We start from the raw sequence: 14,590 nt of genomic DNA on the forward strand, positions 1-14,590 counted from the left end.
ACGCTTCTTTGAAAAGTGTGTAATTTATCGGCTATTCATGGAACCCCCCTAGGGCGTAATGTCTGATCAAACCCACTTGATTAACGGAAAGACCAGAGGGTCAAACGAATAAACCCCTTGGTAAAGCGGAGATGGCGGAACTCCAAAAAGTCTCAAACAGGTGATGAATTAGAAGTTACAAATAAATCGAGTCAAAGAAAGTTACACTTACTCTATTTCATGGTAGGCCTAATTTTGCCGACGTTATAAGAACATTTGGTGATGTAGAAGAGAGTTAAAACTATATTATATTATTATATATTTTTGGCATAATTTATCAATTTAAAATATGCCTTATCTAGATAGCAAAAAATATTTTTCAATATTTTACTTTTTACGGCATGCATTTGTTTTTTTGAGGGACAAAGTTTGTTGGGTTTGGTTGGAAGTCTGGATCATAGACATACATATATGTCTATGGTCTGGATGCTCTGTCCTTGTGACAGATCCTTGCCTGACGTCATCAAGCTGCTCCTTCTTCTGCTCCCTGGTACAGAAACGTGGAGTCGCACAACGTGCGGATCGACTGAATTATTTTTGTTACGTACAGTAAGTATTGTTTGACATTCATCCGATGAGTTATAAAACGATACAGAAAGCGTTGTTAGCTCTGTGACTGCATTACATTATATGTATCACATGTAAAAGGAAATGCAACCGAATGTAGCGTTAGCTAGCGTTAGTCGTTAGCATGCTAGCTAACGTCGTTATCTAGTTACTTTACTTTTCTGCGTGTGAAGTAGCTAGTGTTAGCTTGATCCATCGTCAGATTTACTTGAATGACTTAGCTTTTTTTTACTATCTACATTATATTGGTATAGTGATCTATGTTATTGTTGTACCGTTAGCAACTAGTCACTAGCAAAAAAAGTTGCCGATGTGTAGCTACAGCATGACGATAACCTGCCTTTCCTACGTTATTACCAGTAGTTACAGGCCAATTGTTGTTGTGACTGTTGTCGCACTTGTCCGGACTTTTTTGTATAGATTAGAACAGTCCTTTCGTCCATCCAGGATGGAGTACATTCAAGCTCCAACCACGAGCAGCCAGGGAAACATGTGAGTATGTGCGTGAACGCGCACGGTTTTGAAGTCCCGCGTCATTTTGAAGCAGGACATGTTACTTTCATTAGGTGTGTTCGACTTTATGCACTTGTAGCCGGTGTGGGGCGAAACTCACTCCTCAAGTATGTAACAGGCCACCCGCGTCAACGAATTGCTAGCTTTTCGTTGGCTTAGTTGGTAGTGGTGGCGCTTGGGAAGTCAGAGGTGGTAGGTAGATTCGACTCGTGTTCTGAGCGGACAGTTGCCCGTATGCCTCTGACGGAGCTTGCAAGACCACGTCTGTTACACACTGCTTCAAGTCAGCCAGCTGCAGCCGTCTATCGCCGCTTCATGAAGTCGAACACACCTATTGATGTACGGCTTCTGTAAACACGATTTAAACACTCCAACACGCCCCCGTTTCCAGGTGTTTAAAAGCCAGTATTAATCGTTTTGCCCTCTGCTCTCCCACGGTGCCAGCCTGTGCTGTACCTGTGGTGTCCCCATCCCCCCCAACCCTGCCAACATGTGTGTGTCCTGCCTCAGGACCCAGGTGGACATCTCAGAGGGCATCCCCAAACAAGTCTCTGTTCACTTCTGCAAGCAGTGTGAGAGGTGAGCAGCGAGCCTTAATCTTTAAATAAACACCCCTGGTACATTTAATTCATTTAGCAGACATGCAATGCTGTTATTGTTGCAGTGTACTATGTAATTGTGTAATTGCAATGTCATTGATGCGTCATAGTATATTGTTGCATCGTGCCTGGTAGCTGAGATGTTACTTTACAGTGTGTCTGGTAGCTGAGATGTTACTTTACAGTGTGTCTGGTAGCTGAGATGTTACTTTACAGTGTGTCTGGTAGCTGAGATGTTACTTTACAGTGTGTCTGGTAGCTGAGATGTTACTTTACACTGTGTCTGGTAGCTGAGATGTTACTTTACACTGTGTCTGGTAGCTGAGATGTTACTTTACACTGTGTCTGGTAGCTGAGATGTTACTTTACACTGTGTCTGGTAGCTGAGATGTTACTTTACACTGTGTCTGGTAGCTGAGATGTTACTTTACAGTGTGTCTGGTAGCTGAGATGTTACTTTACACTGTGTCTGGTAGCTGAGATGTTACTTTACAATGTGTCTGGTAGCTGAGATGTTACTTTACACTGTGTCTGGTAGCTGAGATGTTACTTTACACTGTGTCTGGTAGCTGAGATGTTACTTTACACTGTGTCTGGTAGCTGAGATGTTACTTTACACTGTGTCTGGTAGCTGAGATGTTACTTTACACTGTGTCTGGTAGCTGAGATGTTACTTTACACTGTGTCTGGTAGCTGAGATGTTACTTTACAATGTGTCTGGTAGCTGAGATGTTACTTTACACTGTGTCTGGTAGCTGAGATGTTACTTTACACTGTGTCTGGTAGCTGAGATGTTACTTTACACTGTGTCTGGTAGCTGAGATGTTACTTTACACTGTGTCTGGTAAATACAGACTGTTCCTTGACTCTGACTATCAACATACTGTTAGAACTCTGCACTTTTGATCCTTGATCTTTCTTTAGAATTAACTTTCTGATTTTTGCTGAATGGATAAACATGTAACGTGTCTCTGTTCTCTAGGTACCTGCAGCCACCAGCCTCCTGGATATCCTGCGCTCTGGAGTCCAGGGAACTGCTGAGCCTCTGTCTGAAGAAGCTCAAGGGCTCCATGACCAGAGTATGTCTGTGTGTGTCCATCTCTCCATCCTTTCTCGTGTCTTCTGTGACCTGTGTCAGAAGAGACATCTCTCTGTGTTAAGACCACCCACCCAGTGTTGTTTTTGCATTGTACAGTTAAGTACCGCACTTGTTCCGGGAGTACAACGGTACTTAGGAATGATTTGCTGGACCTGATGCTAGTTTCCTCCAGGATCACAGTACAATTCTTGAACTCGCTGTGAAATATTTTACTGTTGATTGCTTTTCTACAGGTACACTCTTGCACTTGGTTCATGTTGTTTAATTGTAACTTGTTTAACTGCATGCTCTTATGGTTCTTTCCTTTGGCACTTATTTGTTTTTTCACAATGTATACTAATGTTTTGGCTACCCGCAATGTTAGGGGCTATCTCGTTGTTATTATCAGTGACCTATGCACTTTTGTAAAGCTCTCTCTTGGAAGTCGCTTTGGATAAAAGCGACTGCTAAATGAATAAATGTAAATGTAAGTTAATGACAGAGCACCTGTCCACCTGTCTGAGAGGAGAGAGAGATAATTTTGATCATTTATTATTTTAGCAGACACTTATCTAACGTGACATGCATAGCAGTATCAGGTTGAGCAGGGCCAAAGTCGTTGACCCAGTGTTTGACCTCTCGACCCCAGGTGCGTCTGATCGACGCTGGCTTCCTGTGGACGGAGCCCCACTCCAAAAGGATCAAGCTGAAGGTGACCATCCAAAAAGAGGTGAGATTAGAGACGCGTGGGACACTGTGGTACAAAAGGGATTATCTCAGATTAGAAACTGGAGCAGGGCTTTGTTGATCATCTTTGTGTAATTCTCAACCCCCCCCCCCCCCCCCCTAGGGATCAATACAACACTACTGTACCCTGTAGACATGAAAAGTGAAGGGTTTGAGTCTTCTCAGGAATACCTCACTAGTAAATCAGTGAGGATTCAGGAACAATAGCAAAAACCTGAACATGCAACGATTGACAGCATGAAATCTGAGGGGTGTGGGAAAGGAACATTGTAGAAATGTAGCTGTGTACTAGACCTAGCAGTGTGTGTACTAGACCTAGCAGTGTGTTTATTAGGTCTAAAGCTATGAGGAGCTAGCTAGCAAACAGTGTGTACTAGGTCTAGGGATTTAAACAATGAGGAGCTAGCTTGCTAGGTAACTAACCGTGTGTACTCGGTCTAGGGTGTTAAACTATAAGGAGCTAGCTAGCTAGCCGTGTACTCGAGTCTAAAGTTGTGAGGAGCTGAAGTCTCTGGATCAGAATACGAGAGAGGACGGTGTGTCCATGGCTGTCATCTCAGCACACTGACCTTTTACTGAGAACCAGAGAGCTTCTTACAGCCCAGCCTTTTGTCTGAGGCACAGACAGGCTCTGTGAGTGTGTAGGGGGCAGGGGGATTTCCATTTAGCCTGCTACACACACACCCCAGCGGAGAGAAACTACAAGACTGATTCGTGCGGTGCCTGTGACCACTTCCTGTTAGATCATATTGTTAAGTTAATAGATCCGAAACACACACAGGTGTAGTTACTGGTCAGGGGTATAAGCTGGTGTGTGGTGTGTACCCCTGCCCCCAGGTGATGAACGGAGCCATCCTGCAGCAGGTGTTTGTGGTGGAGTTTGTCATACAGTCTCAGATGTGTGACGACTGTCATCGCATAGAAGCCAAGGACTTCTGGAATTCCGTGGTGCAAGTCCGACAAAAGGTACTGGAGGGTTCAGACAAGGGCTGTTTCTTCTTCTTTTCCTTCTCCTCTTCCTTCTTTTCCTTGTACTTCTCAAAGTTTTCACCTCAAAGCACTTTTCACAAAGACTGAAGGGGAGGGATGAGGCTGAATTTAACAGCTGGCTTTTGCTGGTCATTTATTTGACCAGATACTTTTAACATTCAGGTTCCGATTTAATGCTGAAGGGAGTGAGTTTAATCACACTGGTACCGCTTGTCTTTTCTCCCAGACGAGTCACAAGAAGACCTTTTACTACCTGGAGCAGCTGATCCTCAAGCACAAGCTGCACCAGAATGCCCTGAACATCAAGGAGACCCACGGTTAGCCTGCGCCATGCCTCCACCTCAACGCCTTCACAGCTGCCTTACTCAGCTGTGTGGAGGTGCTCGCACGCTCCAGGGGGTAGCGAGCCTTACCTCTGCGCCTACTTATCGTACAGAGGATGCTTTTATCCAAAGCGACATAGAAATAATGCGTATAGAGCGTCTGTGGAGTTGATGTTCCCAGCAGAGACACACAGACACACACACAGACAGAGAGAGAGAGAGAGAGGGTGGATGTTCCCAGCAGACTGACAGAAAGAGTTGATGCTGAGATCAGCGTTCTGTTCAGCATTACAACAACACTTCCTGACTCAGGTCAAATACACACACACACACACACTGTTATATGCACACACACACACAGTCACACTCTCCCTCCCTCCCCCACCCCATACTGTGTTGGGAGTGCTGGACTGGAGAGGGTTTAGTCTGAGAGCTTGACTTCTGACGCTGGGCTTGAGGACGCTCCCACATGTGGCCTCCGCATGCACCCTCTGGTGCGTGTGGGGAACGTAAATGACAGATGATTTATTCATAGAGGTTTGATTTAGATTTTCTTCTCTCCTCTCATCTTCCTACTTTCCTCCCTCCTGTTCCTACTCTCATCTCTCCTCCCCTCTTCTCCTCCCTCCACTCTCACCCCACTCCCCTACCTCTCTCCTTCCCCTCTTTCCCCCTCTCCTCACCCTCCCTCTCTTCTTCTCCCCTCCTCCCCCTCTCAGATGGGATAGACTTCTATTATGGCACCAAGCAGCATGCTCAGAAGATGGTTGACTTCCTCCAGTGTACAGTACCCTGCAGGTGTGTCCCAGCATCCTCTACTCTACACCTTCCCATCATCCTCCAGGATTCGTTTGATCAGCTTCCTGTCAACTTAATGAGTTCATTTAGCAGACGTATGGGTAGGGGGGGATACTATTACCGTAATTTTCGGACTATAAGCCGTGCCTTTGTTCCCATTTTTCGACCCTGGGGCTTATATAACGGTGTGGCTAATCTATGGATTCTATGGGAAAATCTATGGATTTTTACAGCTAACGGCCACTAGCGGTGCACACTTTTTCAAGGTTTTTCAAAAATAGCCAAAGTTAAGTGGTTAAATGATTGCCACGCGTTGCCACATCTCTATGCTGATCTCTTTGTGATAGCAGCTAAGCTAACAGACATTTAGCTGCTGCAGCTTATATAACAGTGCGCCTTATAACTACCGAAAATTACGGTAGTTGAGTTGTTAGTTTGATGTGTGTTGAGCCTGTGATCAACATGTATGTTGACATGATACTGAAACACGTGTTAGCGAGACCACGCTAGCGAGATCACGCCAGCCACACGTGCTGCAGGAATCATGTGCTGCTCACCTGCCCTGCTTCTCTCTGGATCCTGCAGCTGGCCTGGCTGCAGCTTGCCTGGCTGTGTAAAGCACATATGCTTTAGATTCAGTTTAGAAGCTTTTAGATGCCTAACATTGTAATCCTCTCTCTTTCTTTCTCCCTCTGAAACGCCATTATCCTTCCTTCTTTCTCTGTCTCTGTCTCTCACCCCTCTTATCTCCCTCCCCTCCTCTCTCTGCTCCCCCACCATCTCTGCCTCCCCCCTCTATGATGAAGGTCAAAAACTTCCCAGCGTCTCATCTCCCATGACATCCACTCCAACACCTACAACTACAAAAGCACCTTCTCCATGGAGATCGTTCCTGTCTGCAAGGTACCGCCCCCCCACCCCCAACATCTGTCTTATCACAACACCTCAGCATGAACCAGCCACGCAGGAGTCATGTCAGATGAATACTAAAATCACTGACAGATCTGGTTCGGGTGTGTGTGTGTTTAGGGGGTCTGGAAGATGGTGAGGGAGGTGTGCGAGTGTGTGTGTGTGTCAGATAGAAGGTTGATTCAGACCTGCAGAGGTGTGTGTGAACAGGGGTTACAGGACTCCTGTTCACACCACCTCCTGATGGTGTTAGACTCCTGTTCCTGGTTGGAGGAGTTCAGTCTGGTTCGCACCAGACCAGGAGAGAGGCTAATCTACATAGAGATTTGTTTGTCTTGTACAGAAACAGATCCTTGACTCTGATCACAGAAACGCTATTAAAATGTAATGAAAATTAAAAGTAGTAATTTCGGTATTTACTTTAGGTGAATTGCTACTGTCGAACCGACTGATTTCTGCTTGTCCCTATTTAGATACTGATCCCCACTATCTCAAAACGACATCTATCCCAACTTCCAACTGTGCATGTCTGATCCTTGATCTCCTGCTGAGCTGTTTGTTCAGTGCAGTATGAATGTCAGCTCAATGATTAAACTGTGATGTAAACTCAGGGACGCTAACCTGACTGTGTTCTGGCCCAGGACTGCTTGACCTTGTTTGGTTAGCTGTGGAGATAGTGAGCTAGTTTTTACACTAACGCCACTGTGGACAGTAGTAGCATTGTAGAGTCATGGTTGGGGGGGGGGGGGGGGGGGGTAAATGGAATACTTGCTTAATAGTGGCAAACAATGCCTACTGACTGGTGAATGGCCATTGTGCCCTTAGCAACCCAGATGTAGCCAGTTTGAACCAGTAATCCGTTTACTGGTGGATGTTATCGTGGATGTTTGGAGTGTGAGGTATCCCGGAGCCTCAGTCCTGTACAGCAGGGTCGAGGGAGGGCAGCGATGGGGTCGTCCTGGGGTCGAGGGAGGGCAGCGATGGGGTCGTCCTGGGGTCGAGGGAGGGCAGCGATGGGGTCGTCCTGGGGTCGAGGGAGGGCAGCGATGGGGTCGTCTAACACTTCTCCTCCCCCCCCCTGTGTGCGTGTCGTCTCCCAGGACAACGTGGTGTGTCTTTCTCCTCGTCTGGCGCAGAGTCTGGGCAACATGGGGCAGGTGTGTGTGTGTGTACGTGTCACGAGCTCCATCCACCTCATCGATCCCAACACCCTGCAGAGTAAGTTACACACACACACTTCATATTAACTGCCCTCAGTCAAGTTCTTAGAAACAATAGATGATTGACGTGAGATTATAGACAATGAGCACTATGTCTTGCTGCTACGTGTCCGTGGTGGTGTGTGTGTGTGGTGCGTGTGTGTGTCGCTGCATCTGATGTGTCACCTTCATCTGCTTCATGTTAAACGCTTGACTGGAATGTTCTGGAATGTTGTGATGAACGTTCCTCTGGGTTCCAGACTTCTGGACCGATCTGAACCCAAACAGCTCACTGTGTCTGGAGGGCAGATGCTCTCTCCAGCCCTTACACACACACACACACATGCAGACAAACACACACACACAGAGGCATACACATAGGCCCGTTGAGCGAGCACTAATTAATATGGGATGTGAGAGGTGAGGCTAGATGCAGATATGGGATGTGAGAGGTGAGGCTAGATGCAGATATGGGATGTGAGAGGTGAGGCTAGATGCAGATATGGGATGTGAGAGGTGAGGCTAGATGCAGATATGGGATGTGAGAGGTGAGGCTAGATGCAGATATGGGATGTGAGAGGTGAGGCTAGATGCAGATATGGGATGTGAGAGGTGAGGCTAGATGCAGATATGGGATGTGAGAGGTGAGGCTAGATGCAGATATGGGATGTGAGAGGTGAGGCTAGATGCAGATATGGGATGTGAGAGGTGAGGCTAGATGCAGATATGGGATGTGAGAGGTGAGGCTAGATGCAGATATGGGATGTGAGAGGTGAGGCTAGATGCAGATGTGGGATGTGAGGCTGTGTGAACATCCTGCCAGGCTTTGGCTCAGCCCCTCCCCTGTACGGTATGCCTCTTTGTATAGAAGTGCCTGCTAAATAATAAGAATGTATTAATTTAGCAGATGCCGTTATCCAAGCAATGTATAGGGGGATTTGAACCAGGGACTTCTTGATGAAACACAACTAAACTGCACCCATCCTCCTTGTCAGGGTTAACTCTGACCCTCACCCACAAAACCCCACCAGAGGGTGTGTGTGTGTGTGTGTGTGTGTTCGTATCTAACGTCCTGCTTGTGTGTGTGTGTGTGGTCTCTAGTTGCTGAGGTGGATGGCAGCACCTATTGGCGCTACCCCTTCAACAGCCTCTGTAACCGACGGCAACTGGAGGAGTTCATTGTCATGGATATCGACATCATCAGGAACCAGAAGCTCGGAGCCGGGGCTGGACTGAGGTCAAACAAGGTCAGAGAGGGGGGGGGAGGCCGGACTGTGGTCAGACATGGTCAGAGAGAGAGAGAGAGAGGGGAAGAGGACAGGGAGAGAGAGGGGGGGGGGGGGTGTGTGTGTGTGAGGTGTGAGGAGAGGTGTGCTTGTGGGGAGAGGCTACCCTGCATTACTGCAAATGTAAAAGCTGTTAGATTCCAATCATTTATCTATGTCCCTTGTCTGGCTTTATAGAGATATCTACGGTATCTGTAGATATCCACGGTATCTGTAGATATCTTAAACCCTCGTCTCAATCCTGGTTTGTCTTTCCTTTTCTGTTCTTCCTCTCCCCTATTCCCCCTCCCCCTGGTGAGAGCAGCACTCTCTGGCAGAGGTGTGGGTTCAGAAGACCTCAGAGATGAACACCAGTCAGCAGTACCACTGTCGCACCTTCCTGGGACACCTGCTGAACATCGGAGATCTGGTGCTGGGGTAGGTAGGAGGGCAGCTAGGTCTGGGCTGGTAGAGGCAGCTAGGTCTGGGCAGCTAGGTCTGGGCTGGTAGAGGCAGCTAGGTCTGGGCTGGTAGAGGCAGCTAGGTCTGGGCAGCTAGGTCTGGGCTGGTAGAGGCAGCTAGGTCTGGGCTGGTAGAGGCAGCTATGTCTGGGCTGGTAGAGGCAGCTAGGTCTGGGCAGCTAGGTCTGGGCTGGTAGAGGCAGCTAGGTCTGGGCTGGTAGAGGCAGCTAGGTCTGGGCTGGTAGAGGCAGCTAGGTCTGGGCAGCTAGGTCTGGGCTGGTAGAGGCAGCTAGGTCTGGGCTGGTAGAGGCAGCTAGGTCTGGGCTGGTAGAGGCAGCAAGGTCTGGGCTGGTAGAGGCAGCAAGGTCTGGGCAGCTAGGTCTGGGCTGGTAGAGGCAGCTAGGTCTGGGCTGGTAGAGGCAGCTAGGTCTGGGCTGGTAGAGGCAGCAAGGTCTGGGCTGGTAGAGGCAGCTAGGTCTGGGCTGGTAGAGGCAGCTAGGTCTGGGCTGGTAGAGGCAGCAAGGTCTGGGCTGGTAGAGGCAGCTAGGTCTGGGCTGGTAGAGGCAGCAAGGTCTGGGCTGGTAGAGGCAGCAAGGTCTGGGCTGGTAGGGGGGATGGAGGGTAGAAACAGTGAGTTTGTGGCTTCAGTGTTAAAAGTGACTTTGTATTGATCCTCTTCAGCTTTGACTTCGCCAACTCCAATGTCAACGATGAGTTTATGAACAAGATGAACCCTCACCATGTGCCTGACGTGGTGAGACCCTCACCCTCCATCATCTTCATCTATATCATCTTCTTTGAACTCCTCCATCATCATCATCATCAGGGAATATTTGAGCTCAGTGGTTAGAGCATTTTACCGCAGTTCAAAATAGTAAAATGTCTGTTAAATACACATTCTGGATGTTCTACCAGTAAACGGCTTGTGTAGGTGCTACAGCTGTGTAGCTACGCTGGTCACTAAGCACCTGGTTTGTGCATCAGTAGAGTTAGAATTGTGGTGGTCATTTGTATTTCCTTTCTAAGCTTTTCACAAACCGTAACTCGTCACATAAAACATTATTTTTTTGTTTGTTGATTACGTCACCATGTCGGACTTGCAGAAAACGGCATGTTCCTCTGGCTCCCTCTAGTGGCTGTGTTCCATACTGAACAGACTGACCCCAATCAGAAACTGGATGTCATGATCAGGCTCCAGTCACGGCTGTAACGCGTGTGTGTGTGTGCGTGTGTGTGTGTGCTGCCAGGTGCTGATTAAGAAGAGCTACGACCGCAGCAGGAGAGCCCGGCGCAGGAACTGGAAGCTGCAGGAGATGGCAAGGGACCGCGAGGCGGGCGACAGCGACGAGGAGCGACAGTACCAGGACTTCCTGGAGGACCTGGAGGATGACGAGACACTCAGGAAGAACGTCAACATCTTCAGAGGTGGGTGGAACCAGGGGGGGAACAGGTGGAACCAGGGGGGAAAACGGGGTGGAAAACGGGATGGAACCAGGGGGGAACAGGAGGGGAACCAGGGGAGGAATAGGAGGGGAACCAGGGGGAAACCGGGGGGGTGAAACAGGAGGGGGAACCAGGAGGGGAACCAGGGGAGGAATAGGAGGGGAACCAGGGGGAAACCAGGGGGGTGGAACAGGAGGGGGAACCGGGGGGGACCACCACAGGAGCTTCTTGAGGTTCCTGTTGAAGGCGTCTCTAACTGTGAACACCTTGTTCCTGTAGACCCGTCCAAGATCGCCGTGGAGAGCGACACAGATGACGAAGGTGCTCCGAGAATCTCATTGGCCGAGATGCTGGAAGAGCTCAGCCTATCAGACGCCACCGGTGGAGACGGGGCGGATATGATGACTGACTAGCCAATCAGGATCCCTCTTACACCACCAGACAGACTCAGTAGTTTATCAGCCTTGCTGCCGTCTGTCTCGGACTGAGAGAAAATAAATGATTGGCTGAAATACTCACGAGGGTGTGGAATAAAGAGATGAGTTGTACTGATGTTATATTTAGATCTGGTTTAGTGTTTTACTGCATTCAGCTGTGTCTTCTGACAGCTTGGAGAAGAATAACCTGGCTGGTCATCCTGAAAGTCAGGTCAGTCCTGTCCCTAAGCTCTCTCTCTCCCCCCCCCCCCCCTGTCAGTTTTTCTTCCGGTTTTCTGAGCTTTGAAACAAACTGCTGTTGGAATAGTTACCAGAACGGTCTGCAGAGTAACCATGATTACGAGGCTTTGGGCGGATAGTTGGTTGATGTTGGAGGGAAACGGAAGCATCAGAGACTGTGTGGAGGGAGGGGGGAGGGAAACGGAAGCATCAGAGACTTGTGTGGAGGGAGGGGGGAGGAGGCTATCAAATCAAATATCCCCCCGTCATGTTATCTAGTTTCTGTTTAGTTTATTTTATTGATCTGGGATAAGAATGTGCTTTGTGAGGAGGAAGGAACACCACACATTAAACTACATTTTTTAGCCTTGCGTGTACAATCGCCCACACGAGGGCGCATTTGACCAGATTTATGAACCAGATGTGTCCAGTGATCACTGGTAATCATCGCTTCACGTCTACAGCCCTGTACATAAAATACAATTCTAATGTGACTTTATTGTGATTATTCCACCTAGTCACTATACCCATCCTATGTAAAGTATCCTAAAAACAAGCGTCAATTCTATATATGTTTGAATTGTTTCTGTGCGTAGGTTTGTATTCAAAATAGGGCAGAACTTTTTTTTTAAGTAAGGACGTTTTTGAAGAAATTAGTTGGTTTGCAGGAAAGATCATGTAGCGTCCTGTTTGAGAAGAGTACGTTTCGTCATTATTTGAGTCACATTCTTTCAGTTCTACAGCTAATCATGTTTTGCGTTGCTTTGTCATGCGACTGATAACTAAACGTGTAGCAACGTTGCAGCGTAGACTAACGATCCGCGTGACATGCGAGGCAGCTAACTTTATGTATTAACCCTTTGATACACAAGCTATGCTTACCCCCTTTAATGCACAACATGGGTCTAAAATGACCCGCATTCATTTCCTATGACATTTCATGTATGGCTGAGTGTTTCTTTGCTATATCTTTAAAATTCATTTCATTATTTAATAATCCAATTATTCCTTTATTTTGTTTTTGAGTATCACAAGTCATTATTTTAATTGTTGTCTTTCTTACATTCTGAGCAAAAAACTTTTTGTGGTACTACATCAATTTTATAGACATGGGTCTAAAATGACCCATATTTACATTTAGTCATTTTAGCAGACGCTCTTATCCAGAGCGACTTACAGTAAGTACAGGGACATTCCCCCGAGGCAAGTAGGGTGAAGTGCCTTGCCCAAGGACACAACGTCAGTTTGCATGACCGGGAATCGAACTGGCAACCTTCGGATTACTAGCCCGATTCCCTAACCGCTCAGCCGCTCAGCCACCTGACTCCCTGGACTCCCATATGGATTCACTATGGAATTTGATAGAAACTTTGGATATTTGCAATTTGGAACATATTTACTGTGGATAACTATTCACCTGTCACACATTTCACAGCTCAACCCTGCTGCTTTTAGGCTGGGAGATGTTCACAAGTGACATCATTGATGAGGTCCTGAAATGCAACAACTTAGAGATGAAGAGCTGCAACAGCAAAAAGGAAAGAGTGGAGAAGCATCAAACAGGAACTCATGGCCTCTATCAGTTTGACCCTCCTTGCAGGGGAGGACAAGAGCCTAGATGTGGCCTTGCGGGAGAGTTTTTGGATCCAATTGCAAAATCCAATGTATAATGCCACCATGGGGCTAAAGAGATTTGAGGATATCCTCAGCTTCATAAAGTTTGATGATAAGAGCTCTTCTTGTGGCTGGGTGGTAGTTGCATTTAGTTTTTACTCCACATCTTTCCATCACCTCTTTAATATACAGTTAGGTCCATAAATATTTGGACATTGACACAATTTTCATCATTTTGGCTCTGTATACCACCACAATGGATTTGAAATGAAACAATCAAGATGTGCTTTAAGTGCAGACTTTCAGCTTTAATTTCAGGGTATTTACATCCAAATCAGGTGAACGGTGTAGGAATTACAACACATTTTATATGTGGCCCCCCCCCCTTTTTGACTTTTCCCGTTTCGAAAGGTCCCGTGCGCGCTGTCTGTGGAACTTTACCGTAACCGTGGGATCCCATGTAAATGTTTAGTCCCCGGTAGGTAAAGGAATGAAACCGTCTGCATTGTTGATGTGGAGCTGTGGCTAACCTAGGACTTAGTCACCGTCTGTAAGCTCGGGCAGCATCTGTGATGTGCAGCATTGGATTTTAAAAGGATGCAACACTCCTTAGACAAAATATAGTTACGATTTGTATGCATCGTCAGCCTGAACAACCAAATGTTGATCAAAGACGAACAATCGATCTGCGTGAGCCGATACAGCCAGGTGTAGGGACGTTAGTGGGTGTGGTGTAAATCTGATGGACTGTATATATATATATGCTACACACCAACAGGTAGCCAAGATTTTCCTGTACACAAAGCAACGGACCAGAATAACCTCAATAAACTTTAGCGTCTTGTGCAAATTGCAAATTGTGTCTGTAAGGTTAGCGGTTTGGCAGAGGTGAGTTTAGCTGAATAAAATAACCTAGTCATTGTCGCAAAATTTAATGTGCCTCGCATAACTGACATCTTTCGCAGTTATTGAATGAGCTTTGAATAAAACATGTTTCTAGGTTTATTGACGGTGTCTGTTACGGTTTAGTATCCGTATCTTACCTGAGCATGACACAGTCATGCGAAACAACCGTCAACACACTCATGGATGTGGGTGGACTGGACATGTGTGACTAGTAATCGTGTGGTGGGGATTAACTGTATGCTCATGTAAAAAGATAAACCATACGTTGTATGTTTCACATGTATAGGCCTAAACATCTAGCTTGTTTTAGCTTAGTTGTCATCATGCGAAAATAGCACGGTTGTCTACAAAACCTTTGCGGCCTCAACCAACCAACCTCTGTTTAAGGATAAACGTGGTGTGCGTTCTAGGGCCTAACTAGTTTATGTTTTGTCTTGCTGTCACTGTCAGTCTATTCTAGAAGGTTGTGTGCCGGTCAGTTGT

At 47.0% G+C, this 14,590-nt stretch overlaps 2 protein-coding genes across 3 annotated transcripts in view; both read left to right on the forward strand.

Moving 5' to 3' along the window:
- Window positions 1–465: 465 nt before the first annotated feature.
- nmd3 (NMD3 ribosome export adaptor) lies at window positions 466–11,494 on the forward strand. 2 transcript variants are annotated; one of them, XM_062472611.1, is made up of 15 exons: window positions 466–588; window positions 1,027–1,098; window positions 1,564–1,698; window positions 2,701–2,797; window positions 3,446–3,526; window positions 4,381–4,509; window positions 4,760–4,850; window positions 5,576–5,654; window positions 6,461–6,557; window positions 7,664–7,781; window positions 8,864–9,009; window positions 9,353–9,465; window positions 10,170–10,242; window positions 10,736–10,913; window positions 11,211–11,494. In XM_062472611.1, the coding sequence occupies exons 2-15, from the start codon at window positions 1,055–1,057 to the stop codon at window positions 11,342–11,344; spliced, it is 1,515 nt and encodes a 504-aa protein (XP_062328595.1). In that variant the 5' UTR covers window positions 466–588; window positions 1,027–1,054; the 3' UTR covers window positions 11,345–11,494. The 2 variants fall into 2 exon arrangements, with proteins under 2 accessions (XP_062328595.1, XP_062328596.1); XM_062472612.1 differs by having other exon boundaries at window positions 570–588; window positions 1,054–1,098.
- A 2,199-nt stretch (window positions 11,495–13,693) lies between these two features.
- sptssb (serine palmitoyltransferase, small subunit B) overlaps window positions 13,694–14,590 on the forward strand; it is a 2,032-nt gene continuing 1,135 nt past the window's right edge. Inside the window, exon 1 of the mRNA XM_062473255.1 lies at window positions 13,694–13,979. Within this exon, the coding sequence (XP_062329239.1) occupies window positions 13,944–13,979 (36 nt within the window). The 5' untranslated portion in view covers window positions 13,694–13,943. The remainder of the gene's footprint in view (window positions 13,980–14,590) is intronic.

Source organism: Osmerus eperlanus, chromosome 11, assembly GCF_963692335.1.
Source record: "Osmerus eperlanus chromosome 11, fOsmEpe2.1, whole genome shotgun sequence".
Classification (NCBI taxonomy): domain Eukaryota; kingdom Metazoa; phylum Chordata; class Actinopteri; order Osmeriformes; family Osmeridae; genus Osmerus; species Osmerus eperlanus.

Excerpts from the sequence above, each read along its gene's own strand:
- nmd3 (XM_062472611.1), top strand. The coding sequence starts at position 1,055 with ATGGAGTACATTCAAGCTCCAACCACGAGCAGCCAGGGAAACAT. Across the intron at positions 1,099-1,563 it reads ACGAGCAGCCAGGGAAACAT|CCTGTGCTGTACCTGTGGTG; the intron begins GTGAGTATGTGC and ends CCACGGTGCCAG. Across the intron at positions 3,527-4,380 it reads AGGTGACCATCCAAAAAGAG|GTGATGAACGGAGCCATCCT; the intron begins GTGAGATTAGAG and ends CCCTGCCCCCAG.